The sequence below is a fragment of the Crocodylus siamensis genome, chromosome 1 (genome assembly GCF_052110815.1).
Source record: "Crocodylus siamensis isolate JL-2025a chromosome 1, ASM5211081v1, whole genome shotgun sequence".
NCBI lineage: Eukaryota > Metazoa > Chordata > Crocodylia > Crocodylidae > Crocodylus > Crocodylus siamensis.
Window position 1 is genome coordinate 213155162 of NC_143395.1, and position 25319 is coordinate 213180480.

At 46.0% G+C, this 25319-nt stretch overlaps 1 protein-coding gene across 1 annotated transcript in view; it reads right to left on the bottom strand.

Annotated features, from left to right (window-relative positions):
* Window positions 1-4703: 4703 nt before the first annotated feature.
* The window catches only part of DPT (dermatopontin), a 37091-nt gene continuing 16475 nt past the window's right edge, over window positions 4704-25319 (bottom strand). The window contains exons 2-4 of the mRNA XM_090031583.1: window positions 25142-25267; window positions 12373-12480; window positions 4704-6381 (exon numbers count right to left, since the gene is read on the bottom strand). Coding sequence (XP_089887709.1) covers window positions 6315-6381; window positions 12373-12480; window positions 25142-25267 — 301 coding nt within the window. The 3' untranslated portion in view covers window positions 4704-6314. The remainder of the gene's footprint in view (window positions 6382-12372; window positions 12481-25141; window positions 25268-25319) is intronic.

Genomic DNA, 25319 nt, shown 5'->3' on the forward strand with positions numbered 1-25319 from the left:
GTGAATAGAGAAGAAAATCAGCTGCAAGGCAGTAGTATGAAGAGGCAACATCTCTGAATTGTGCTGTGAAGTTCCCTCCTCAAATAGCTTCATCCATCTCCAGCAACTGCATGTTCACAAACTGTGTGATTGAAAAAATATTTTGGATGTCAGTAACTCTCCTTCCAGCTGTCCAAGTGCTTGGCAGATGCCTAAATATTTGTCTCGGAACCCTGCAGTGAGGAAGGAACCATAGGGCTGATTTATCTCCATCTTTATAGCTGAGGGAAATAAAGTATGAAGGGACAGATTTGGAATGGGAATTCAGTGTCTACTCAATATAGACATTGGACTTGGGACACACTATAACCTGCCTGACATCTGATTCCCCAGGTACCTCTCTCCACTTTTACCTGCTATATCCCCTGTCACCCTGTCTCTCTCACGCCCTGATGCCTGAATTTTACATTTTCACTGACTAGCTTCTTTTGCCGGCATTACATCCCAACCTCTGGCTTCACTATTCCTTCCATCCAGGAAAAGTGCACGTGCAGACCAACTAGATGCTTCCTTAGCCTGACAGAGGGTTTTAAACCCGAAAGCCCATGCCTCGCGCACAACATCCCAGGCAGCTAAGTTCACCTAGAGCCTTACAACTCCACTGCAGCCAGCAAGCCTCCAGCCTCTTGAAGATCTTGGGGGTCTGGGCTTTCCCTAGCCAGGACTGTGTGAGGGAGTATGGTGGCTGGAGGCTATAAGGCACCTCCTACCTGCCTTCCATCAGGGAGGTCCTGGCATTTCCTAGGCTAGGGGCTGAGGCACTGCCAGCAGTCCTACCAGGCTTCCCAATCCTGGCAGGGTGCAGTTTTAGGTCATACCCAGGACCTGGGCCCTCCTCCTTCCCCGTAGCCCCAGATTATCCTTCCAAATTCATCCTGGCATGGAGAGAAGGACATTAAAAGGTTTTTAAAAAAAATTAAAAAGGAAATGGGTGTGGATGGAGTGAGGAGGGTGGCATTCACCCTGTCAGCACCTGAAGCTTGGGGAACCCCAGTAGCAGGAGGTCTACCTTGAACACCAGCTGCTCCACTGAACCAGGATCCAAGGAGGTGTGGTGGGGTGTGACAACATTTTCAGCAATTCTGAACACCCTCTTGCTTGGAACACTGGTCTGTGGACAGGACAGGTGGTCCCAGATAACCATGGCCAGATCTTGCCACATCTGACTGCAGGTTGCCTAATAGGCGAAAGGGCCATAGTCTAGTGGCTCCACATCCTTGGTGAGATAAATAGTCACCAAGGCCTCTACACTACCTGCCTGATGCTGGGGTCTGGTGCCTCTGGACCCCACCATTAAAGCCATGCCCTTGGCCCACAATGGCAGCATCTGTCATAGAGGAGACTGGCTGCTGCTGGGAGTGCTGGCACAGGAAAATGTCCCCCTGCTGTGCCCTTCCGCCTCCCAGACTCTGTTCACCAGCACCTCCATCTAGTGACCCAGGGTTTGGCTTGAGCACATGTTCCTCTTCACCCTCAGGTTGTACATGGCTGCCAGCATGTGGACTATACTGGACCACAATGGATCCAGCCATTTCTTGATGTTCTTCCTCAGTTACTTCACCACTGCCTGCACCTCTGGTGACAGTGGCTTGCCCCAGCCAGGAACATTGATCACCTGGAACTTCTGTTTTTCAAGTTCCCTCACTATGGGGATCACCTGGCTAAAGCTGGCATCACCAGTGCTGATTGTCTCGGTGGCCTTGAGGAACGAGGACCACCAACCAACATCTGGGAAATGTTTGTTTGTTTGGGCCACTGATCCCAATCTCCCCAAGCAAGGTCATCTCATGGATGGTCTTCTGTTGCTCCGCCGGCCTTTCTAGCATGAGGTATGTTGAGTTCCACTAAATCTCCACAGCTTGGATGATTTTGTGCTGTGACACTCAGCTCTGCTTGTTTTTCCCACAGCATCTTGCCTGCCTTATTGCTCCGGTGGAAGTAGTCCACCACCTTCTTGAACCTTGAAATGAGCTGGCCGGTTGTGATGACACCATTGCTAGCAGCCCTGTCCCCCTTGTCTTTGAATACAAGATGGAACTTGTGTGCCACACAGCAGATATCAATAAAGTTGACCTTGACCATGTTGACCCCATTGTCAGTGACCATGATCCTGTGGGTGAGCTCACCCTGCCCAGTGAGCCACCCCTGCACCAAGCATGGGGGCCTTCATGATCTCTATTGCCATTAGGGACTCATCCGTCACCTTGGCTTGAAGGAGAGCCTGCTGGTGGCCTGACTGATTGCACCAGTGCTCTGTGCGGGAGAGGTAGGCATGATTTCCACCCTGGCTGTTCCAGATGTCTGAGATGAAGTGGAAGGCCACCTGTGGACCTGTCTTATGCAGCTCCTCCCTCAAGTACTCCCTGCATGCTTCTACAGGGAAGGCACCACTATCCTGCTGAAGGTAGTGCATGCGGGCACTTGGTAGGATGGGGCATGAGTGCCATGAGCTGGCTGCACCCTGGCCACTCAACTAGGGAGAAGGACTGGCCATCCAAAGCAAGCATCTCCCTGATGCTCTGGGTGATCTTGCTCGCTTTTGCAATGTGCCCCTCTTTTGTCTGCCTTGCCCCAGTGTTCCAGGGTGGCCTGCCTCTGCTTTGCGGGGACAGGGGCTTCAGAGTGAGAAGGGGACTTCTTTTGGGGCACATTCCCACTGGTGCCAGGCTCAGGAAGAGCAAGGACAAGGGGGTGGCACATCCTGAGATGCATCAGCATCCCTGTAGTGCTGAAGTGTTTCTCCTCCTTGCCCTGGCTGGTCATTCTTTTGGCAGTGTAAGCAGACAGCATATGTGAGATCATCTGATACCTCAAAATGATCCCACACCACACTACCCCCCTTTTGGGGGGGGGGGTGCAGATCCTGCCTGATTCCCCCTCAGAAGGCAGAGGCACAACAACAGGAGTTGCTGACTCAGCAGAGCCACTTGCCTACACAACTTCAACATCAACCTCCTTTGACCTGGCTCTAGGGGAACTTGAAGGGGAGTGGAGCACAAACCTTTTCTTAATCCCTAGAATTTTGTTAGGGCACTTGGGTCCCCTGCTTCCAAATCCAGCTTCTCCTCTGACACTGGAAGGTTCAGGCTGGGAACTGAAATGGGGGGTGGAGGAGACTGCCATACTGGTGCTGCTTGTGGTGCTGGGGTTTTATTATGGCTGGTATTATTGGAGGGGGTGCAGATGCAGGCACTGGTCCCACCTCTTTGCTGCCACTAACACCATAAGCCTCATACCTGCTAGTGCTAGGGAAGAGACTGCGTCTAAGTTTGGGGAGGGTAGAACATATAGCTCTCCCTCTGGCCCTTCTCTCTCCCTGGCTGGAAGACCTAGCACCTGCCTTTCCAGCACGCTTTGTATTTCTTGTGCTGGAAAAAAATTGGCATCTGGGTGAATGTGTATGTAATAAATGTACATGCACTGAGTGCTTTCCTTCAGTGCACTGTGATGAGACGCTGTCAGGCAAGCCACTGCATTCTTTTTCTTGGAGGGAAGGTGGAATAAGAAGAGCAAATAACACAGATGCAGCTACAAAATGGCAGAGCAGTTCACAAACTGCCTCTTATGGTGCTTCTCTGTCCCTCCCCCAGAGCCCTGGGATTGGAAGGGACCTCAGGGACAGATTGCTGTCACTGGCCAGCTACAGATGTCAATATCAGAGCAGTCCTCCCCCCACCCTTCCCCTCCCTGTTAGTTTCTCTTTCCCTGCAAGCTCACCTCCAAAACAGCTTTGAAATATTTCAGAAACATCTGAATCATTTTGAAACATTTTTGAAATGTTTGGGATGGTCCCGTTTCATTTTGGAGCTGTTTCATAGCTTTGTGTTTTGTTTTGGATTTGGTGTTTCAGCCTTCGAAATGCCTGAATCCAAAATTAAATGAAACACCCACCAAAATTTCAAAGAGCCCTAATACACACACAAGCTTGGTGGAGTCCTCAAACATAGTGCATACTCGATTGTCAGTGTTACCAGATCTTCTGCTGCCATCACTATGCCACCAGGCTTATGTCAGCTCTATGTGGTTTCACCACAGTATGAGGTGTGCCTGAGAAAGCACTAGATACTCTATGGAACATAGAGCCAGTAGAACGGTTGGGAGTGTCTGCACATGCTTTCAAGCATGTGTTCAGAAAGCTTTGTGCAGCTCAGCAGAGGTAGAGGAGCTCTACTGGCAGAGCAGGTGGTCCTGCTAATGCAGAGAGAATTTGTAGGGTAGATGGAGCCAGCCAGAGATGGTCCACATCCCATGTAGTTTACGGTCTAAATAGGCTAAGTGAGAGGAAAAAGAAGCAGGACATTATTGAGTGGCAGGTGTCTATCAAGAGGAGGTGTTCCTACAGAGAACCAAAAATCCTATGAATTTAATTAAACTACATTTCCTCTCCCATTGCTGCTGGTGGTGCAAGGCCCTACTCTGTAGCTCCTGCTTATTGGAACTTCCTCACTTCTCCACCTCTGCTAATGTCAGTAAGAAACTTCTCTCTTTCCTGTGTCTCCTAATTTCTCCCTCCCTTTGGTCTTCTTTGTCTCCATAACTGACTGAAACAGAACCTCACTAATTATTGTGACACCCACTGCAAATGACTGAGCTTTTAGCAAATTAATGAGTAAAGTGAACAATTGTTTTAAAAAAAGAAAAAACAAGGCTAAAGCATTGGAAAATGTATTGAATTCATTTATTTCACCAGTGTGGTCTGAAGGATAACAGTTGATAGTATGTTAATAGATAGTCAAGCAAGGAGAGATGCTTGGAAGAGGGAAATTGACAATTACCAGTTGCTCTTAGAATTTTACTTTGATGAATGCTTTCATTATAAGCCTGATCTTATGTCAATGGGAAGTGGGCCATTGACTTCCTTGGGTGAAGGAAAGCCATGAATGCTTGCAAATGCACAATGTGCCAAACATAATCTACCGGAGGAGGTTATCATTCTTCCTTATTGGGCTGCAGCTGTGCGAGTGCCATCTTGAATGATTAAAGGTCCAAGGTGAGTTTGAAGGTTAACACTTCCAAACATCAAACTAAGCCACCAAAAGGACCTCACATCTCTTGGTTTACAACAACTGTCTGGACTTTTTTAAGGCATACATGTTGGGAACAAGACTTCTAAACTGGAAAAATTAAGTTCACTCAAGGTCACTGTTTTTATTGATCCGATGTGAGCCATGGATGTTGTCAATGGTGATAGCCGAGTTCACCTGAAGAGTGGACTCCTGATAACAATATATGGCAAAGGCAGTGTGTTTAGTGAGTAATGGACACCTCCTTTACTCTGGGGATCTGCCCTGATTTCATCTGTCAGAGAAGCAGGACTTGTGAGGTAATATCTTTTATTGGATCAACTCCATAGTTGCAAGGAATGCTAAAGAAGCTTTTGGGTAGGGACACATCATATGAAATGAAATTAAAAAGTCTTTCTTCTTGCATATTCCCTGGACCATTACAGTAACAATGCTCTTACAGCAATTAATGCAGCTCTGCTGAAACTTCTAGGCATATTACTATACCAAAAGGTGCAGTGAGCTGGTATTACAGTCCAAAGCACTAAGATGCAAATAAGAATATAAAGGGGCCGTAGTGAAAAGGAGAATTGGTCTCCAAATGTAGATGGGTGAAGCTACTATTTGCTCTTTCCTTCGGTTCTCATCGGGGTAACATTTCCTCTTGTGCAAATAGTGTTATTACCCTATATACCCTGGCATTAGAAAAAATGAGGTTACACTGATAGCTGTCTCCAGGGCTTATCCCCAGTATTACAGAGAATGCCAGAGTCTTGTTTAGGCAGTGCTGCAACTCATAAATGCTGATAGCAATCACAGGAATTTGTGTGCACAGAGGTGTGAAAAATTAGTGAGGTATGCACTAGATGGCTCTTCTTGCATTTGAACCATGTGGGTATTGATCAGGAATACAAAGCATTTTGTACAGAGATACTAGGCAATGCAAAATAAAGTGTTGTGAGGTCAGAGTGGCTAGATATGAAAGAGTAGCTGTTAATAAAAATGTGTTGCATATTATAAGCATTTTAACAGGGAGATGAAGCCACAAAGAAAAATGAAGAGAATCCTCCAAAGGTGCAGTTATAAGCACGCTACTAGACCAGAGGGTGCATTGAGTTGGTCTTGAAGTTAAACAGCTCCAAGAGACAAAAAAGATCTGTAACATCAGCAGGAAGCTGATGATTTGGATGCTCTCTTTGTGAGTTTGCTTGTCCTTTTTCCTTTATTCCTCCTCCCCTCCCTCCCTCCCCAAGTTTGATAGAGTCACTATGTTTAAGCATTCTCAAACTGACAGTTGAAATCTGTCATCCGGCAGACGATGAACTTCCACTGGCGATCCCTGTATGGGAAGAAAAAGGAGAAATGGACATCAGTGAGGCAAGGGAAACACCAGAGGCCACATTTTATATAAAAAGGGTTCTTCAGAAAGAAAATACTTCCTGTCTGCCTCATACTAGAGTATTATGTTCTCTTCTATTGTGAAAGGCAGGTCAGTGTTTCCTTAAGATCAAGGGCATCAGAACTTCTAGTTCATCAGAAGGTAATGACTCTTGACTGTGATCAAGCCTGAGTCAGCTGCAAAGTAGTGACCTAAAGAAGAGCCAGGCTTGTTCTCATCCATGGTCATTGCCATGTGATGTGTTGCTAAGTAATGTGAAATGAATGGATAGGTTTCAGCCCAGTTCTCAGTATCTCACTGAATTCACTCCTATATTGGGCATTATTTGATATACATGCTAATAAGTTCATCAAAGAGGCAAAAGAATGAGGAAGTCAGAGATGCTGAACACCCTTGTCATTCTAAGTAGTGGTGTCTTCAGCCATGCAGTACTTGGTCACTTGTAAAATATTATCAAATGGCAGTTTTTCACAGGGGTTGAAGATGTCAAAAGTTTAAAATACAGGTAATTGTCCAGCCTTGAATCTGTGACACTGGGCTGGTCATATTGCAAGAAGGGCTGAAATGGGACATTTTTCTACAAGAGTCATCTTCCATCAGTAGTCTCCCCACAGATGATGCAGCTGTATGTCCTGTCTGTAGGTGCTGCTATGTGGAACTGAGGCATATTTTGCTCTTGCTTATACTGCTATGTACCTCCATGGACTATTCTTGATTTACAATGGTGTAAGTGAGAGAAGAATTTCATTCCTGGAGTCTAGACTGGCCAAAGCCTTTTCAGTTCAACTTTCATTGTCTGTTTGCTTCATTCAGTCTGTTTTGAGATGCTACTCATTTTTTACTAACAATGAGGAGCAGCATCTGCCTCATGTTAGGTTTAAAGTTGTGTGGGGTGAAAGTGGAGATATTGCCTGACTGGCTATATTTGACTGTCATTTGCTTGGGCAAGTGGCTCAGTGCAGTACAAATCATATTTTTAGTTTAATTTTAAGATATTATCATCAGTGATGCATGTAGCAGGTCACAGGCATTTACTACCCTTTCTATCTCTCAGGCCTCCAAAACTACAGACAACCTGGATTGAATAAGGTTTTGCAATTCAAAATTATGGCCCATTAAATTAGCAGCTGTTTTGGTGGAGGTTTTCCATTCAAAAGCTGAGATCTAATCAATAGCAATAGGCAGGAGGCAAGTGGGGCACTAACCCTGGCAAACAGCTTATAGGGGATGCCAGTATGCCCCGTGTCTCCAGGAGTCTTTGCCACAGAAAGTGCTGCCCAGCCTAGGAACTGGGCAGGTGTGGCCCCATGACCCAATAGTGTGTCTGTAGGGGATGGGGGAAGGTGATGGAAAAATTCCCCCCCAAGAGGAGACTGCCATGGGATACATAGCCCTTGGCCCAGGGGTGGGGAAATAGACAGAGCACTAGATGCAGCCCCAGGAGGCCATGATACTGCCTGTCCTTCAGCTGCAGCAGCACAAGCCTACAGTGCTACAGTAGCAGCTGTTTCCCCAATGAGGAGAGCTGAGGCAGGTAAGCTTCTACTCCCCCTTCCTTTTTCTCATTCCTCCTCCCCCTGCTCTCCAGTAGTCAGCATTATTCTCCCCCACCCCACCTTTGCCCCAGGTGGTTTTTTTGTCCTTGGATCTAATCATTTTTTTTCCATAAAGGGACATTGCTAGATAAGAATCAGACCTATGTAAAATAATGTTTTACTTGCGTGTACTAGTAATACCATGTATTAAGGTTTTTAAAAATGGAAAGACTCCTGTAATGTTAATGAGGGTCTTGATCTTGCAAACACTTAAGCATACAGACATGTGCTTCATTTTAACGTATTTGAATAAGTATTGTGTTTTAAAGTTTAAGCGTAAATGTATATGGAAGTCTTCACAGGACCAGGGACATATTTTGCAACACTGAAGCTATTTAATTTATCTCATAAAAACATCTGTGAGCTTGAACAAAGCAACTTGACTTTTACTTTCACTCTGCAGTTTTCATATGCCTGGTAGTGATGTTGTCTGGGTTTCTAACCTTGCAGGGAAATCAGAGAAATTCTTCAATCCCTACATAATCTATTTCCTATTAAGTTTTTGGGGGGTTTTTTGGCCTGGTGAAACCTAATGAGAGGCCTAAAATACCTGACATGTTTGCATCCAGTGATCTGTCTAGAGGTTTTTGTGCAGCTTACCCTGATGAGTCTCACAGTAGTTAAGAAACTGTTCACTGTGTATAACACCACGTATACAATATCATTAATCTTCAGTTAGATGTGCACCAGAAAACCTGCAGCTGGCATTGACTTCTGTGTCCCATTACTTTATCTTCCAAAATCTTTTGGGTTTTGCCCAAAGGCTGTGGCTGCCAACAAATGTATAGAAGCAAGTTTTGTGAGGTGAGGGAATATAAAATGCCCTTCCTCTGGTCACCAGCTGTGAGTTTGTCCAATAAATTCTATTATCCCATATCACAAAACCTGTTTCTTGCATATTCCCTGAACCTTCACAGCTACAACAGGATGCACCCAGTAAGTGGCAGTTTTTCTGTCCTTATTATACCATTTACTGGGTGCATCTACAAGTTCATCAATATGCCTTAGTTACTGCGTGGGCATGTCTACACGTGCATTTACACTATCTTAAATTTACTGTGCAGTACACTACTGCAAAGTAGCCAGGAATAGGCCGGCATCTACACATGCAGGCATTTAAGTGAATTAACTCTGTGTATGGACTGACTTGGGACTAAAGTTAGTCCTAAGTCAGTCCACACACACAGTGTTACTGTGCAATAAGGTGTCTACATGTGTGTTACTGCTCAGTAACTACTTGGGTGTAACTTCGATACCTGCATGATGCACGTGTCAAATTTGTGGTCAAGTTGGCATAAGCCACCATACTTACTGTGCAGTACGGGTGTGCACGTGTAGATATGCACCTGTCCTGCACAGTAGTTTTGGTTACTTTGCAGTAAATGCACATGTCTAGATGTACCCCACACTTAGTTTAGTATTTGCTTAATGACATACTACCTAAATGTACAGTAACTAAAGTTACTGCACAGTAGCACCACCACACAGTTATTTTGTGATGCTTACTGTGCATTAGCCTAATAACACTGCACAGTAGGCTATTAGCACAGTTTTTAACGGTCATGCTACTGTGCAGTGTTATTAAGGTAATGCACAGTAAGCATCTTGTGTAGACATGTCCACTTGGTCAGACCACTGGTCCATCTTGCCCATATCCTGTGTCAAACAGATGCTGAAAGGTGGAGTGTACAGGGTATGACCTAACCCAGAGAAGCCCTAGTGATCCTAGCAGATGACTGGGCAGGTCACAGTGGCCGATATACTTCTCCTCTCCTCCCTCTGAGTCAGGGATGCAGTCACACCCTTGAGTGGATGGGGTGGGTATTTGACTCTTCACCAAGCCATTCTTGGAAGGAGCTAGCTGAGTCGGTGCACCCAAACTCACTATCTACATCAGTAATGATGGCTTCACCAGTTAACCTGATGTCTCTGATAAACTGAATAGCAATGCAACAGCTAACTGCTGTGACATGTGCAGTGTCATTATTACGTTTCACATTCAGCTCCCCACACAGTTTAATCTGAGCATCTCACAGTCTTCTCAGACCCCCCTGTTTCAGGCCATCTGCAGATTCAAGCAAGTAGTGCTGCACTGATTTCCATTTGATTCACATGTTTGAGATTAGTAATTTTTCTTTCTTTCTTTTTTGCAGTAAAAATTTTGGAGCATAATGAGAGAAACTTCAAAAACAGAGCAATTGCACATCCATTGGCATGACATTGCATGATCACATTATACACAGGACCCTACTTATGCAGCAGTAACAAATGCTAATGATAGATAATGGTCAGGCCTGAAATAGGTAAAGCAATTAACTCTTACTTCTTATAAAGGAACACGTGTATTCCAGTAACCTGAATTATCTGTGCCTGTCTTTCCCCCAGCAGGCTTAGCAATACAGGGCTACTCTGCTATACCCAGAGTTATACAGCAGTGTAATACCACTGATGCTCTGGAAGTGTGGCCATGTAAAAGAGGCAAGAGCCTCAGGAGAATCATATAGGTAAAGTTTCTCATTTGAAATCTTCCCTTTTTAGTCTAACACAGCATCAAGGATCCTCCCTTACTCATCATCCAGAAAACTAATAGTTTCATCTTTCTGTATGACTCCTCCTGCCTGAAACCCAGCTTCCCATTCAGGAAATTGTTACTCAAGCAGTTATTGCTATACTAGTTTACCATCTTATTCCATAATATAGAACATTCACTGGTGTTTGGTGTAATCCAGTTTTAAGTAACTGCAACAATGTGATGATGAAAACTGTACTCTTGCTTTTGTGCGCTCCGTGTAAACTTGGAAAAGCTTTCCCTGCCAAAGGTAGCCAAATTTTCACTACATTAGTGTAGTTGACACCAGACCAACTTCAGCCTCTGTATGTTGGAGAGAGAATGTAGCAGGGAGTCACTTCAGGGGTGGCCGTGAAGCCCATGGAGTTCCTACAGCTCTCACTTTTTGGGCAATCCCCCCTTCAGTTTCCTGCCATGCCTTGATGTCTTACTTTGATATGAAGAAGGCTGCTCCAGGGCTTCCCAAATTGCTTTCAAATGACTAGCAGATGCCAGTCGCCTCTGCCTTACAGGCTAATTGCATGGCTCCATTCCTTCCCTACATAATGCCCCATGCCTCACAAATGGCATCCTTGTTGCTGTTTTCTTCACTTATCCCTCCTCTGGGGTTCTTGGACCCTCACACTGTTCCCACACTCTCAGCCTCTCACAAGGCTTCTGGACCCTCTCTGGTCCCATACAGTCAGCCCCTCAGTCTGGGCTCTAGACTCCTCTCTGGGTGCCAAGGAACCTCCTCCTTTCCTTAGTTCCCTCCCAAACCTCCAAACTGCTTTAGGCATTACTGTCCAAGTTGACCTTCTGGAGCTGCAGTCATTCTGCTGAGGTGGTAGTCTCTCAGCAGGCTCCAAGATGTTACTGCTGGCTTCTTTTGGGGCCTGGCCTTATACCTGCTCTAAGCCCAGCCCTCCTCTGGAGTCAGGTGACTCCCTCTACCCAGCTTAGCCTTACCTGCTGGCTCTGAGTCAGCTAACTCTCAATTATCCCTGGCCCACACCTGCTGGCAGCTTTGCAGATTTCCTAACCAAGTGCCCTGCCACACAGAGGTCTGCCCAACCTGCAGTAAAGTGGCTTAGGAGGTTTGTATCATGGGGGTCAGGAATCCACACTGGTAAAGATTCCTCATTTGTTAAGAAGTAAAACTGTGTGATAACAGAGCAACTGCTGTTGGTGTACATAGGCTGAGCCTGTACTTAAGTAGGAGAGACACTAAACACACCACAACCACTCTGGCAGCCAGTAGCAGGGCACTAGCCCTGGGCTTCACCTTTTGGGAGAAAGCTGCCAAGGGAACCAAAGGTGCCCAGGGCACAGCGCTGCCCTGTTATGCCTCTGCTGGCAGTCCTGTGTTCCCTGAGGAAAACACCAAGCAAAGGTTGGCTACAATAAAGCCCTTTGTCCTTCCGCATGACAGTTTACCCAGACTGGATTGTTAAAGGGATACATACCTTGATAAAGGTCTAGACCCAAAAAAAATGTTAGATCTAAACACAACTTAATTTGGTTGAAGCTTGTATTCCAGGTGAGCTTTCTACCCAAGACCCATAACTAATGACATATTAGAAGAGTTTGTTGTGGGCTTTGGTCTTGCATGTGAAGAAACAGATATTAGTCCCTGAGCCCGATCAGTTAGCTGCCGCAACTCATGAAGCAATAGTTAAATCCAGTACAGCAGATGTTTTATTCTAGATACGTATAGTTGGTTGCTGCAAGAAGGGAAGTCCATTTGTTTATGCCCCTTGGAACAACAGAACAAAGCAAAAGGCAAACCTGTCCACAGCAGAGAAAGTTGTAGTGGCCCCTCGGATGTAATGATCATAAGTATACAGCATCATGTCCACATCTTCCCCATAGTGTCCTGGATATTCTGTTGTTAACCTTTACGGGAATGAAAAAATAAACAGAATTTACTGTCTGAAAGAAAAGTGGAACAAAACTGCGTTTACTGGATGCAGATCCAACAGTAGAATTTTTGCTTTTTATTCTTTAGCAACAGCAAGCTGCAGAGACCTCCATGTAATGTTATTTTGTTTCTCCTCTAGGCAATTAGTTCTTCAGTCCCTTGGATAATTTTAGTGCACTTAGCATTACTTAGAGCATGCTTGAGTATTATATATATATAGTAGGAAGAAAATGATTTGAAAAAAGAATTGAAAGAGCTGAAAGTCTTATTTCTTCTGACTCTTTTCAAGCATATTCACTTGCCGTTTTCTGTTTTGTTTGATTTGCCCCATAACACTGTATAATATTGCCAAGCCAAACAAATACCAGCATTTATCCATTTATGAATTATACTGACATAACATCTAATGCAATCTGTTTTCTTCTTTTCATTTTCCTTCCAGTTTGTAATTAAAGAAACAATGACTCAGATCACAGTTGTACAGCATAAGTTATCTAAGGATCTCAAAGTGCTTCTGCAAACATTAATTAAATGATAGTTACAATCTCCTCAGAAAGTAGGAAAACTATTATTATTATTACTCCTGTTTTACAGTTGAATAAACAAAATTACCAAGAAGGCTTGGAGCTTGACCAATATCACATGTCAAAAGGCGGAGGTTAGGAAGAGAAACCAGCTGTCTTATTCATCACTGCATTACATCAATTGTAGGGAGGTGCTAATGAAATTACATCAGTGGAGATATAGAGAGGCAACAACACTCTAACCCCACTGTAAATGTGGAGTAAATGATGCATGATGAGTCTTTTTCCTGGGGTGAGCCCCATGGCCCCACTCCCCTTCCTCCCCCCCCGCCCCTTCCAGCTGTGGGAGAGGCTGGAAGGCTCTGCCAAAAAAACCCCAAAAAAAGGATTGGGCCCCTTGCTGCTTCTGTCTTCAGCAGGTTCCTGCAGCCAGCAGGATGCCTGGGGCCGGCGGGAAAGTGGCTGGCTTGCCCTTGGGGCAGTGCGGGGAGGCAGCAGGAGGGTAGCTGGTTTTGCTGGAAGCTGAAAAGACAGCAGGGATGGTGCACAGGGCGCTGGAAGCCCGGGAGGGCTCTGGGAAGTGGTGGAGTCAGGTGCCACCCAGGTTTCCAGCATCCCATGTGCTGTCTCAGCCACTTTTTCCAGCTGCCAGCAAACCCAGCTGCCCTTCTACCACCTTCCTGCACTGCCCTTAGCTAGTAATAACTAATATTCACTATCAACTTGATCCGTCTTTCAGCAAAAAAAAGATGTCTCTGTGTTCAGTTCTAATAATCTAAGACAGAGGTGTCAAACTCTCTTTACACACTGGGCCAGATCTAAAATGTGGGGCTCCTCAGAGGCTAGATCTTACCAAAAGGAGCCTCATGGAACCCCCTCCAGTGGCGGGATGAGTGGTGGCATTAACCACACTGCCACCACCAAATCACATCCCCAGTGAGGCTCTGTAATCCAGAATTTGGTGGTAGGCCCTATTCCCACTCCCTCCAGGGTCCCTATGGGCTAGATGACATGGCTTCATGGGTTGGATCCACCCTGCAAGCCATATTGTTGTCACCCCTACCCTAAGGCATTAGACCGTGTTGAGAGACTTCTAGGTGCTTACTTACAAAGCATCTCTTCTTTTTGTGAGCAAACCCTAAGGACTGAAACTCCCCAGTAATAAACTCTGTCTCTTCATATATTTTGTCAGATTTGGCCCTCAAACTGCCAGCAGGGGTGAATGAGGTGAATTCTCTGATGAAAATGCCTCTGTGTGTGGCTTAATGGTGCCACACTGTATGCATGCAAGAGTTTTGGGGGGTTTAAATCCCAATGTAGTTCAGTTTGCAACATTTAAATTGCAACAATGCAGCTCCTGCAGCTGGCAGGATGCCTGGGGTCTCCAGGGAACAGGCTGGGTATTAAATGGCCTGGATGAGATGAATTTGTGGTTTCCATCAGGTTCTAGTGACCAGGCATAAACAAGTGAAATATTTTTGGGGACAAATTTCAGAGATAAAGCCAGCATCTGAACAAAAATATAAAATCAAGTGACCATCTCTCTTCTCCTAGGATTCTCTCTAAATTTTAGAAACATTGGCAGAGTAGTTTGAAGGAAGCTTGCTCTCTTGTAACCGCTTTGCAGGGAGACAGATTTCCATTACAGAAGACAGTATTTTGTAGCAGATTTTCTATTTCACCTCTTTTACTAGCACTGATTTTTTTTCCCTTGAGTTGGTTTTAGATTTTGCTTTGCTTTGTTCTGTTTTATGTTTGGCTTGATTTAGGGGTTTGTTTTCTGGGGGTTTTGGGGTTTTTTGAAGTGTCATGAAATAATTCAACAAAAATCTGCTGGCAGGAGGAAATATATTGCTAAAAGATATTCATAAAATCTCTGAATCCTTAATAAGATTTTTTTTTAGTTTGGATGTAGTAGTGATTGTTTTGTTTGGTCTCCCTGTGGAAAAAATATCACCTTAGGAATTAATAATAAATACAATTACAACATCCAGGGAAGGATGTTGTAATAACAGCCACTAAATAGTGGCACTTCCAACCCACAGATCTTTTCCATGTGGGTAAATAATACTATACCCATTTCATAGCTGAGGAAACTTTTTTCCCTTTTTTTTTTAATCGTGTTCCCCTCCTATGGTGCTGGAGAAAGTGGCCAGAAGGAGAGCTCCTCTTCTGGAAGGTCTCAGCAGCCCTGATCCTGAGGAGCCAGGGCAGGGTAGGAACCCAAAGGAAGGGTTTTTCATTTTGTTTTTGATGAGTTGATTTATTCTTAAAGGGACTGACCTGAACTGATTAACACAGGAACCTGGGAGGCACTGATTTCATTTGCTTTGATTAAATATTTAATTATTTGATTGTATCCTTCAGGGACTGAGATAAGCCAATTAACCCAGGAACTGGGGATGCACTAAGTTCATTTTTATCCACGTGAGTATCTGATTGTGTCCTTAAAGCGGACACCTGGACTGATTAGCCCAGAAGCCTGGGCAGAATTGATTTGGGACTGTATGCCTTTGGAGAAGGGGTAAGCAGCCAACAGTGGTGAAAGAACAGGTTAGGGACTATTTTAAGAACCTGGACATATACAAGTCCTTGGGGCTGGATGGGAGGCACCCAAGGGTGCTGAGCGAGTTGACTGACATGATTTCAGAGCTTCTGGCCATCAACTTTGAAAACTCATGGTTATCAGAAGAGGTCCCAGATAACTGGAAAAGGGCAAACATAATGCCCATATTTAAGAAAGGGAAAAAGGAGGATCCAGGGAATTACAGAGCAGTTAGCCTCACCTCAGTCCCTGGAAAAATCATGGAGCAGATCCTCAAGGAATCCATTTCTAAGCATTTGGAGGAAAAAAAGGTGATTAGGAACAGGCAGCATAGATTCACCAGAGGCAAGTCATGCCTGACCACCCTGATTGCCTAATATGCTGAGGTGACTGGCTCTGTGGATGTGGGAAGACCTGTGGATGTGGTGTACCTGGATTTTAGCAAGGTTTTTTTTATATGGTTTCCCACAACATTCTCGCAGGCAAGCTAAGGAAGTATGGGGTGGATGAATGGACTGTAAGGTGGATAGAAAACTGGCTGGATCACTGGGCTCAGAGGGTAGTAATCAATGGCTTGATTTTGAGTTGACAGCCGGTATCAAGTGGAGTGCCGCAGGGGTCGGTCCTGAGGCTGGTTTTGTTCAATATCTTCATCAATCACCTGGAAGATGGCATAGAGTGTACCCTCAGCAAGTCTTCAGATGACACCAAGCTAGGGGGAGTAGTACATATGCTGGAGGGCAGGGTTAGGATTCAGAGTGACCTAGACAAATTGGAGGATTGGGCCAAAAGGAATCTCATGAGGTTCAACAAGGATAAGTGCAAAGTCCTGCACTTAGAACAGAACAGTCCCATGTACCAGTACAGGCTTGGGGAGCTGACTGGCTTGGCAGAAACTCTGCAGAAAAGGATCTGGGGATTACAGTAAACAATAAGCTGAATTTGAGCCAGCAGTATGCCTTTGTTGTCACGAAAGCTAATGGCATAGTGGGCTGCATTGGTGGGAGTGTTGCCAGCAGATCAAGGGAAGTGATTACTTTCCTCTGTTCAGCACTGGTGAGGCCACATCTGGAGTACTGTGTCCAGTTTTGAGCCCCCTGCTACAGAAAGGATGTGGACAAATTGGAGAGTCCAGCAGAGAGCAATGAAAATTGTTTAGGTGCTGGGGCACGTGACTTCTGGAGAGAGGACGAGGGAACTAGGCTTATTTAGCCTAGAGAAGACAAAACTGAGAGAGGATTTAATAGCAGCCTTCAACTACCTGAAGGGGGTTTGAAAGAGGATGAAGCTAGGCTATTCTCAGTGGTGGCAGATGACAGAACAAGGAACAATGGTCTCATGTTGCATTAAGGGAAGTTTAGCTTAGATATTAGGGGGAAAATCTCACTAGGAGGTTAGTAAAAGACTGGAACAGACTACCCACAGAGATTCTGGAATCTCCATCCTTGGAAGTTTCTAAGACCCGGCTAGAAAAAGCCTTGGCTGAGTTGATATATAGTCCTGCTTTGAGCAGGGGGTTGGACCAAATGTGACTTCCTGAGGTCCCTTCCAACCCTAATTGTCTATGATTCTATGACCTCAGACAGACTGATCTCAGCTGATGAATCAATGAACCAAGGAAAGACTGATGTAAAAATGACCCCAGGGCACCTGAATGAATGGGTTTAGACTCCCAGAGAGTCATTTGACAAGTCAGTGCCTAGTTGCCAGCCATATCAGGGTGATACAAGACCCAGACCCTGTAGGGTATCATCCAGAAAGTGGCGTGGGGTGAAGTGTGAGGGGAGGTGAAGCCCCACAAAGAAACCACTCTGAGAGGACCTATCAGGATCACCACCAACCTACACATTCAGCTCCCAAGAGTTAGAGAACATGAAGACATGGTGGGCAAGAGAATTATAGCAGAGACTGATGGTGGAGATGCTGTCCAGTTCCCCAACAGCATACACTGGTAAGACATTGGGTAGGCTTTGGTTGTGGCCATACTGCACCTATCTCCAACAGGCTCTTCAGGAGGACTATACCTCCAGACCAGATTCGATGGGAAGCTTTCTAATCTAACTCATCTCAGAGCAAAAACAAAAACCCAAGAAATTCTTGTCCATGAAATACTTTTTGTCAATGATGCAATGATTGTTAGTCATTTAGAAGCAGGACTGCAAAATCTCATGGATTACTCTTCTCATGCTTGTGATGATTTCAGTCTGACCATTAGCCTGAAGAAGACAGTAGTCATGGATCAACAAGTTGACCGCCCTCCTGAAGTTAGAATAAATGATGAAAGCCTAGAAGTGGTTGAAAACTTCATTTACTTGGGCTCCATCTCACCAAATCTTGGCTTGGGAACCAAATTTAATGCTCGCATTGGAAAGACAAGCAATGCCAGGGTAAACTTCAAAAGAGAGTTTGGAAAAACAGAGCACTCACTCTATCAACAAAGATGTCCATCTACAGCACTTGCATACTTAGCTCTCTGTTGTATGGAAGTGTGTAGCAGACACTAGGGTGCCTGCTACTGGCAACAGTGATGCGGGCTTAGCTGTCAGTCAACAGGGCAGCACAGCTGGGGGTTGCTAAGGCGACTGATTGGGTCAGATGACCAGAAGGGGGCAGGGCCTGGCCCTTTATAAGCAGTCAGGCTGAGGCCAGGAGTCAGTTCCATCTGACAGCCTGAGCAGCAGGAAGCTCTGCTGCAGAGCAGAGCCGAGGTGAGCAGCCTGACCACCCTAGCGTCGGCATTATGATACAGGGTGGAGAGAACCCTGACAGGGAGATGGAGAATGGCCAGGGTGGCACTGAACGTATATTATAGCCAGGAGGCTTATTTTGTGTTACAGCCGGTTGGCTTATGGCTTGGTGTTCTGTTGGGTTGTCTGTGTAAGACACTGGAGGACCAGGCGAGGCTGTAGGGGTGGAGGGAGCCTTAGGGGAGCTCCCCAGCAGTGGGGGGGGGGGATTCCTAGCGCCGCAGGGGGCGCTGCGTTTTGGGGTGTCCCGACCCCGGCCCCAGTATGGACGATTATCGGGATGAGCCCAGTGGGGATGGGACCCAAGGAGGGGTCTGGGAGCCAGGTAAGGCTAAGGCCGCCTGAGCCCCAATTGGGAGAAGCCCGAGTCGGGCACAAGACCCAAGAAAGGGGTCTGGGGGGCCAGGTAAGGCTAAGGCCACCTGAGCCCTGAGCGCGAGAAGCATGGGCATAGGCCCCCGAGTGCGGGCGGGAGCGCGAGAAGCATGGGCATAGGCCCCGAGTGCGGGCGGGAGCGCGAGAAGCGCGGGCATAGGCCCCGAGTATGGGCGGGAGCATGTGGACGCCCCAGTGTGAGCAAGAGAGCGGGAGGCAGGCCCCGGTGTGGCAAGGGCCACGAGAGAAACGAGGGGGCACCCATTACATCAAGAGGCCCCGGAGTTTGGGGGCAGTGAGGAGTCCAGAGCCAAAGGAAGGGGGCCAGGGAGGAGCCCAGGAGTTAGGGGGCAGTGAGGGCCCCAGAGTTGGCACAGGTGAGAAGTCCCGAAACAGGCAGTGTGGAATTAGCCAGAGGACGTCCGTGCAGCAGGGCAATTGCACAGAGCCCTGGTACAGCAAGAGAACCGTGCCAGAGAGGGAAGAAGGCAGCCTCCCTTTGAACAATATACCAGCAAGACGTGGCAGGCGAGATAGAGGGTGCGTTCGGGACGCCAGTTTGGCACGGTAGGTAGGGGCGCTAGGGGAGGTCACAGCACCCCTAAGGTCGTCCCGGCACACAGTGAAACATGAACTCTTTATGCCGAGGAAAAAAGAAAACTGAACAGTTTCCATCTTCAATGTCTCCACCTATCCTAGGCGTAACATGGCATGACAAACTCTCCAACTTTGCTGTTCTGGAATGGGCCAGGTTACCCAGTATGTTCATGTACCTGAGACAGTGATGCTTCCATTAGTTAAGGCATGTGAATCGTATGAGCAATGGCTAAATCCCCAAGGACATACTGACACTATAATAAGCTGGCCACTGGCAAATACCAACTTGGACAGCCCAAACTCCATTTTTTTTTGATATCTCAAGAGAACCCTTTGGGAGCTGCACATTGATGGCCAATGCTGGGAATCAGTCGCTTCAGACTGCTGAGAGTAGAAAGCTGCTATGAAGCAGGGCCTACATCACTTTGAGATGGGGCAGGTCGATGGTGAGGTAGAGAAGAGGCATCAGAGGCAAGTAAGACAAGACAGTCTTGCCAATAATATTAAGATTGATTAATATTAATTATTGGCAAGACAACCCAAGTGAGGGCTCCTCCTTGTAATGTCTTTGTGGAGGCTGCTTCAGCCTGGGGTTCTAGCCGTGCTCTAACAGAGCAATGCACCAAGGAACAATAGATAACTGCAGAATGCCTGGTTCATACTAGGGGGACAAGCTGGATTAGCAGGTAGGATGCTGGTCTGGGTCTCAGAAAGCCTGGGTTCTACCCCTCCCCCCGATTTTCCATAATGTTGCCATGTGACCCAAAGCAAGTGTCTTCATCTCTTGTCTAGTTACACTGTAACTTCTTTGTATACCATGAATATGTACATAGTGTCCTACACAATGGAACCCCCATCTCTGGCAGGCACAAGTTTGATACAAATAATAACACTCGTGAACTTGGGAAACTGTTCTCCACTTTGCAAGACGGAAGGCCTGAAAGAATATGTGGTCATTCTTGGGTGCTAAGTGGCTTTAGCTATTTTGCAAGGTGCCAGTCTCCCAGCCTTGGAGACTGAAGGCTGAGTTCACAGTGAGAGAGTTGAATACACAGATAACCTTTGCACTGGGAACGTGTAGTGAGTGCTGATTTGGACCTCTAGTGTCAACACTGCTGAGTTATTTATATGATTCTGTAACTGCCCTCCTCCTGTAGTATCTGCTGCCCTGCTCATAGTATCTGATCCATCATAAATGTCATGTATTTTAGTATAATTGTGGTGACACTTCAGATGAAGGAAATAAACGCTTCCTTGAAGCCTCCCTAAACCATAAACTCTTAGAAAATGTTGTTTTTGCCTGGACAGTTTAACTGTGACAGAAAGCAGCTGCAACACAAGACAGACCTCCTGGCACTAAGCAGCATCAGTTGTTTGTAGAGGGGAAACAATCATAAACAGTCTGTGCAGACTTTCGGCTGCTCTGGTGACATGTTTTGCTTTTGAGAGCAGCAAGTCAAACTTTTCAATTTCCTTGCAACAAGAAAAATATGAGGTCAAATGGGATTATTTAGTAATGATGTGTCCACATCTGTAAGGAATTTGCTGCCTTTCCAAGTCAATTACATTTTGGTTCCAACCAGAAAGATATAGGCCATCTGGTCTCCCACCACAAAACTTATTTTACTTCTGTAGCATTTCCCAGATAGGTAAATTATTCTGAGTTTTTCAGTCTCCTGTGAGGAACCCAATTATTTAAACTATGGTATAAATGTAGGGAATCCCAAAACAAGGCTTATTGGTACAGGAAAAGAAAAAAACCTCAAGCATTCATTTAAAAAAAAAAAGAAATAAGCATGTACATGTAATATGTTAGAATAGATTTTGACTATTGTTATGACTCATAGAGTCAGGGCATAATGATGAACTATGCTGGAAGCGAGTGGTAAGAGGTAGAAACTAGGAGACAGAATTCCTGGGTTTTTAAATAGAAATGTAGGTCCCAGTTCAGCAAAGAATTTCTGCAGGAGCTCAGCTTTAAGCATGTGTTTCAGGTTCATTTCTGTTCAGAAAGGAACTTAAGCATGGGTCTTAATACTACCTTAAAAAGATATTTTACAAAGTAGCAAATGTGAGTTAAAAATGAAAGGTAAATAGTAGGCCTATGCAAAGCTTCGGGCCCTGATTCAATTCAGTGGAGATTTGGGCCGATTCTCTGAATCTGAATGGAATCAGAGGACTCTTTAATCTCTTGCAGTTGAACTGGAACCCTCCACATTGATTCAGAGAGATTCAGAAAGATTTGGAGATTTGGACATAGACCCGACTTAAAATGTTTTTTTCTACATACCTCTAAGTAGCAGGCAGCTGGTAAATGCTGTGATGCTGGTGCATGGAGCATCCCACAGAAGCACGGAAGGGGTCCCCAGCACGCTTGGCAGCAGACCCGGAAGTGGACAAGAAGCACTTCTGGTACACCTCCAGGTCTTCTGGGGAGCTCATGGGACCCCCCCCCCCACCACCACCACCACTCCCCTGGGTCAGCAACTGGTGCCTCCTAGGTCAGGGGGGGCATCCAGAGTCCCCTCATGGCTCATTGCAAAGCTGGTAGCGTGCTGTCCGGCAGACCCAGAAGTAGACTAGAAGTACTTCAGGTCCACTTCCAGATTGGCCACCAAGCTTCTGGAGAGCCCCCCCACACACACACACATACTTCTGTGGGATGCTCTATCTGCCCCACCATCACAGTGTTCACAAGCTGCACTGGTACCTTGAGGTAATTAGAAAAAACATTTAAAGCTGTGTCTATGTCTGAATCGCTGATTCTCTGAATCAGCATCAAATCTTCAGCTTTGGATTTAGCGAAATCGAATCAGGGACAGTGATCCAGATCAACTAATCAAATCACTGTCCCTGATTCGGGCCAAATCTAAATCTGAACTGAATAGGGCTCGCTTTGCACACCCCTAGTAAATAGTCTTATGCACAGTCTGAAAAGCACCACCTCTGTGACTGCCCATTGTATATTGGGAAAAGTCCGTCTTTCTTTCTTTTAGGAAGAATCTTTTGTCCTCTGAAGGAACATTTGCTTTTTTCTGCACACAAATGCATAGAATACAAAGTCAAACCCCAAAATGTTAGCAATAGTCCTATTTCTCATGGACTTGTAAAAGAAGATGCTAGATGCTAGGTGAAGATGCTAGGCTCTGAGAAGGTAAGGGTAAAATAAAGGAGATAGGGAAACACTAATGCCCAGTGAATCTTCACAAAGATATCCATCTTTGTGCTCAGATCTCCAGCTCAATCACTGGAGAATCTGAGATAAGGCAAGACAGATGTGCATCTTATAGGCCAGCTTTCATGAGCCACAATTCACTACATCAGATGCAATGAAAGGATATGCAGAGAATCTGAGGCAAAGCAAAGGGAAGTACAGCATCCAAGACCTAGTCCATGGACCGAAGATCAGAATTTTCCCATCTATAATAGAATTACTTTGTTTTTTCTGAAATGCTCCCTCCCAATGTGCCTGTTGGGACACAGCATCTGTTTAACAGTGCGTGAGGATAGGAAATGAAGAATGTTGTATTTTCTTGAAACAGAAAGGCAGAATACAGGCCTGTATATAGCGCGGGCGAAAGTACACAAGACAATAATTTGAAGCAGGCTCATTACATTCGAAGTTGCGGAGCATGGCCATGTGACAGCAATACCAGCATTGTCAGGACAACAGAATGAATGAAAGATTTGGCCACAAATAAAAAAAGAGTGATGTTAATAGTCTCACATGCACGATGCCTTGTGTTCAAACAGGCAGAGATTTTAAGAAACTGACTAAATCTGAGATTCAAAGAATGATAGAAAATCATGGATTCAAACAAAGCAAGTCTCCCTCACCTGAAAAGAGATGTAGCAGATACAACTACAAATGTGGAACATCTGCAGACAGCAAAGCAGACTGAGGAATATTCAAACATGTGGCACTAACTCCTATAACACAGGCTTTCAAAAATCTAAAAGGTCTTGCCTTTGCCTCCTGCCAGCAAGGAAATCAATATGCTGCTGTTGCATTTGGCTGGTAGCAGGTCAGACTAAGAATAAGACCAGCAGGCATGTAAATATCTTGCATGCATCTCTGTGGAGAGTTCACTTCAAGACCGACTTCTGGTCAAAAAAACTGGAGTATGACTTTTCCTAAGCAAAACTGTAGGAGAATCACTTTTTGTGGCAGTTGGAGGAGCTGGATTAACAGCTCTGGAAGCTGAAGTCTTCAGTTTAGCCACAGAGCAATCAGGAGAAATCACATTTGCCCTACTCTGGGTTATAGGATCCCTCCTGAATTTAGAAAAATGGCATCTAAGGACAGCCAGGAAGCTCAGTAGTCATTAGGCCTGTGTGAAGTGGCTAGTATTCACTTTGGATTTGGATTTGGGTGATTCAGGGGACAGTAATTCGATTTGGTGATTCAAATCACTGTCCTGCATCAGTTCAGCAAAACGTGATTCGGAGATCCGGCTATCAGCCAGGCCCATCCCTCCCAACCCAGCAATGGCTGCCTCACCTGCCCCAGCTCCTGGCACTTCAAAAAAAACCTGTCCTGTCTCAGCGGGTGCTGCTGGGAGGGAGCGGCAATTCCTGCTGCCCCCCACTGCATGGGGGGCTCTTCCATGAGCCTCCCGAAGCCCCAAGGCTGCTGCAGAAGTGGTGAGTCCCGGGGCTTTTCTCCATTTTTTTTTTTCTTAAAATGCCAGAGCCAAGGCAGGTGGGGCACCTGTGAGGGAGGCTGGGGGAGCAAGGCGGGGGTCGGGGGGCTCTTCGCAGAGCCCCCCATGCAGTGGGGGGCAGCAAGGATTGCCCCTGTCCGGCAGCACCCGGTGAGCACCAGAGCTTTTCTTTAAAAGGCTGGGAGCTGGGGCAGGCAAGGCAGCCATGGGGGGCTGGAGAATTGGGTGGAGCTTGGAGGGTCTGGGAGAGTAGGCAGGGGATGGGGCCTGGCAGGGGTCCCCCCATGGTCCCCTCTCCCCTCCCCCAGTCCCTCCTCCGCTGCCCCTAGCATTTACCAGCTCCGAGTCTGGCCGCAGCTCCCTGCTGCAGTGGGTGGGGACTACCCAAATCAGCAAAGCTCTCTGAATCTTTTCTGAAGATTTGGAAAGCTTTGAATTGATTCGGACCTTTTAATTGGTCCCCTGATTCAATTTGGATTTGGAGATTCAGCCACTGAATCAAGCCAAATGTCCTCCGAATTGAATCACCACCCAAAGCTTCACACAGCCCTAGTAGTCATGACCCACCGAGTCCTTCACTTCCATGATGCCAAGAAGGGAGACCAATGAGCCAACTGTAATACTGCTTTCTAAGAGGCTGCCATCTCTTTGTTAGGTCAGTTCTTTTCCACAATGAATACAAATGGCCTACAAATGGGAACAACATTTCAGTACTACAAAAAAAGCCTAGAGAGTGATTTGTCAGAGATGAAATGTTCTTACTGTGCAATGCAGTACCATGCAAGGATACCTGAGCTAGTTCCTTCAGAGGTATCAGGAGCTGCCTAGTGATGTTAACATGAAGAGCCCTTCAGGCTATTTACCCTGGTTTCTCAGTGCAGCACGGTTGCCTCTGGTACCCAAGCTAGGTCTAAATAAGCAATGCTGGGAATCTCCATGCTGCATTGCACAGTGCTGTATAGATATACTCTTACTCTGTTCCCTGAGCCATGCAGATGCCATTCCAAGATACTGGAATTGTCCAAAAACGACATATATCTGGTTTGGCCCCTTAAAGAATTAGCTTGTTCTCTTTATGTAAGACAACAGTGCAGTGAATGTCATGGTCAGTTGTTTGGGGAGGACATGCTTAGTAAGCTCTGCACAGAGCAACACATAGAGTTAGTATAGCTGCTTGAACTCACCAACATGAGTATGAGCATCTCCGGCTGTAGCGGCAGCAGTAAAATTGCCATTCCCGATCCAGCACTGAGGGAAAATACTGACTCTGGAACCCAGCCACAAGGCCATTATTTGAGCAGGTCTGATACCTGAGAAAAGGAAACAACAAGACACAGAGACACATTAGTTTTCTGTTGGTCA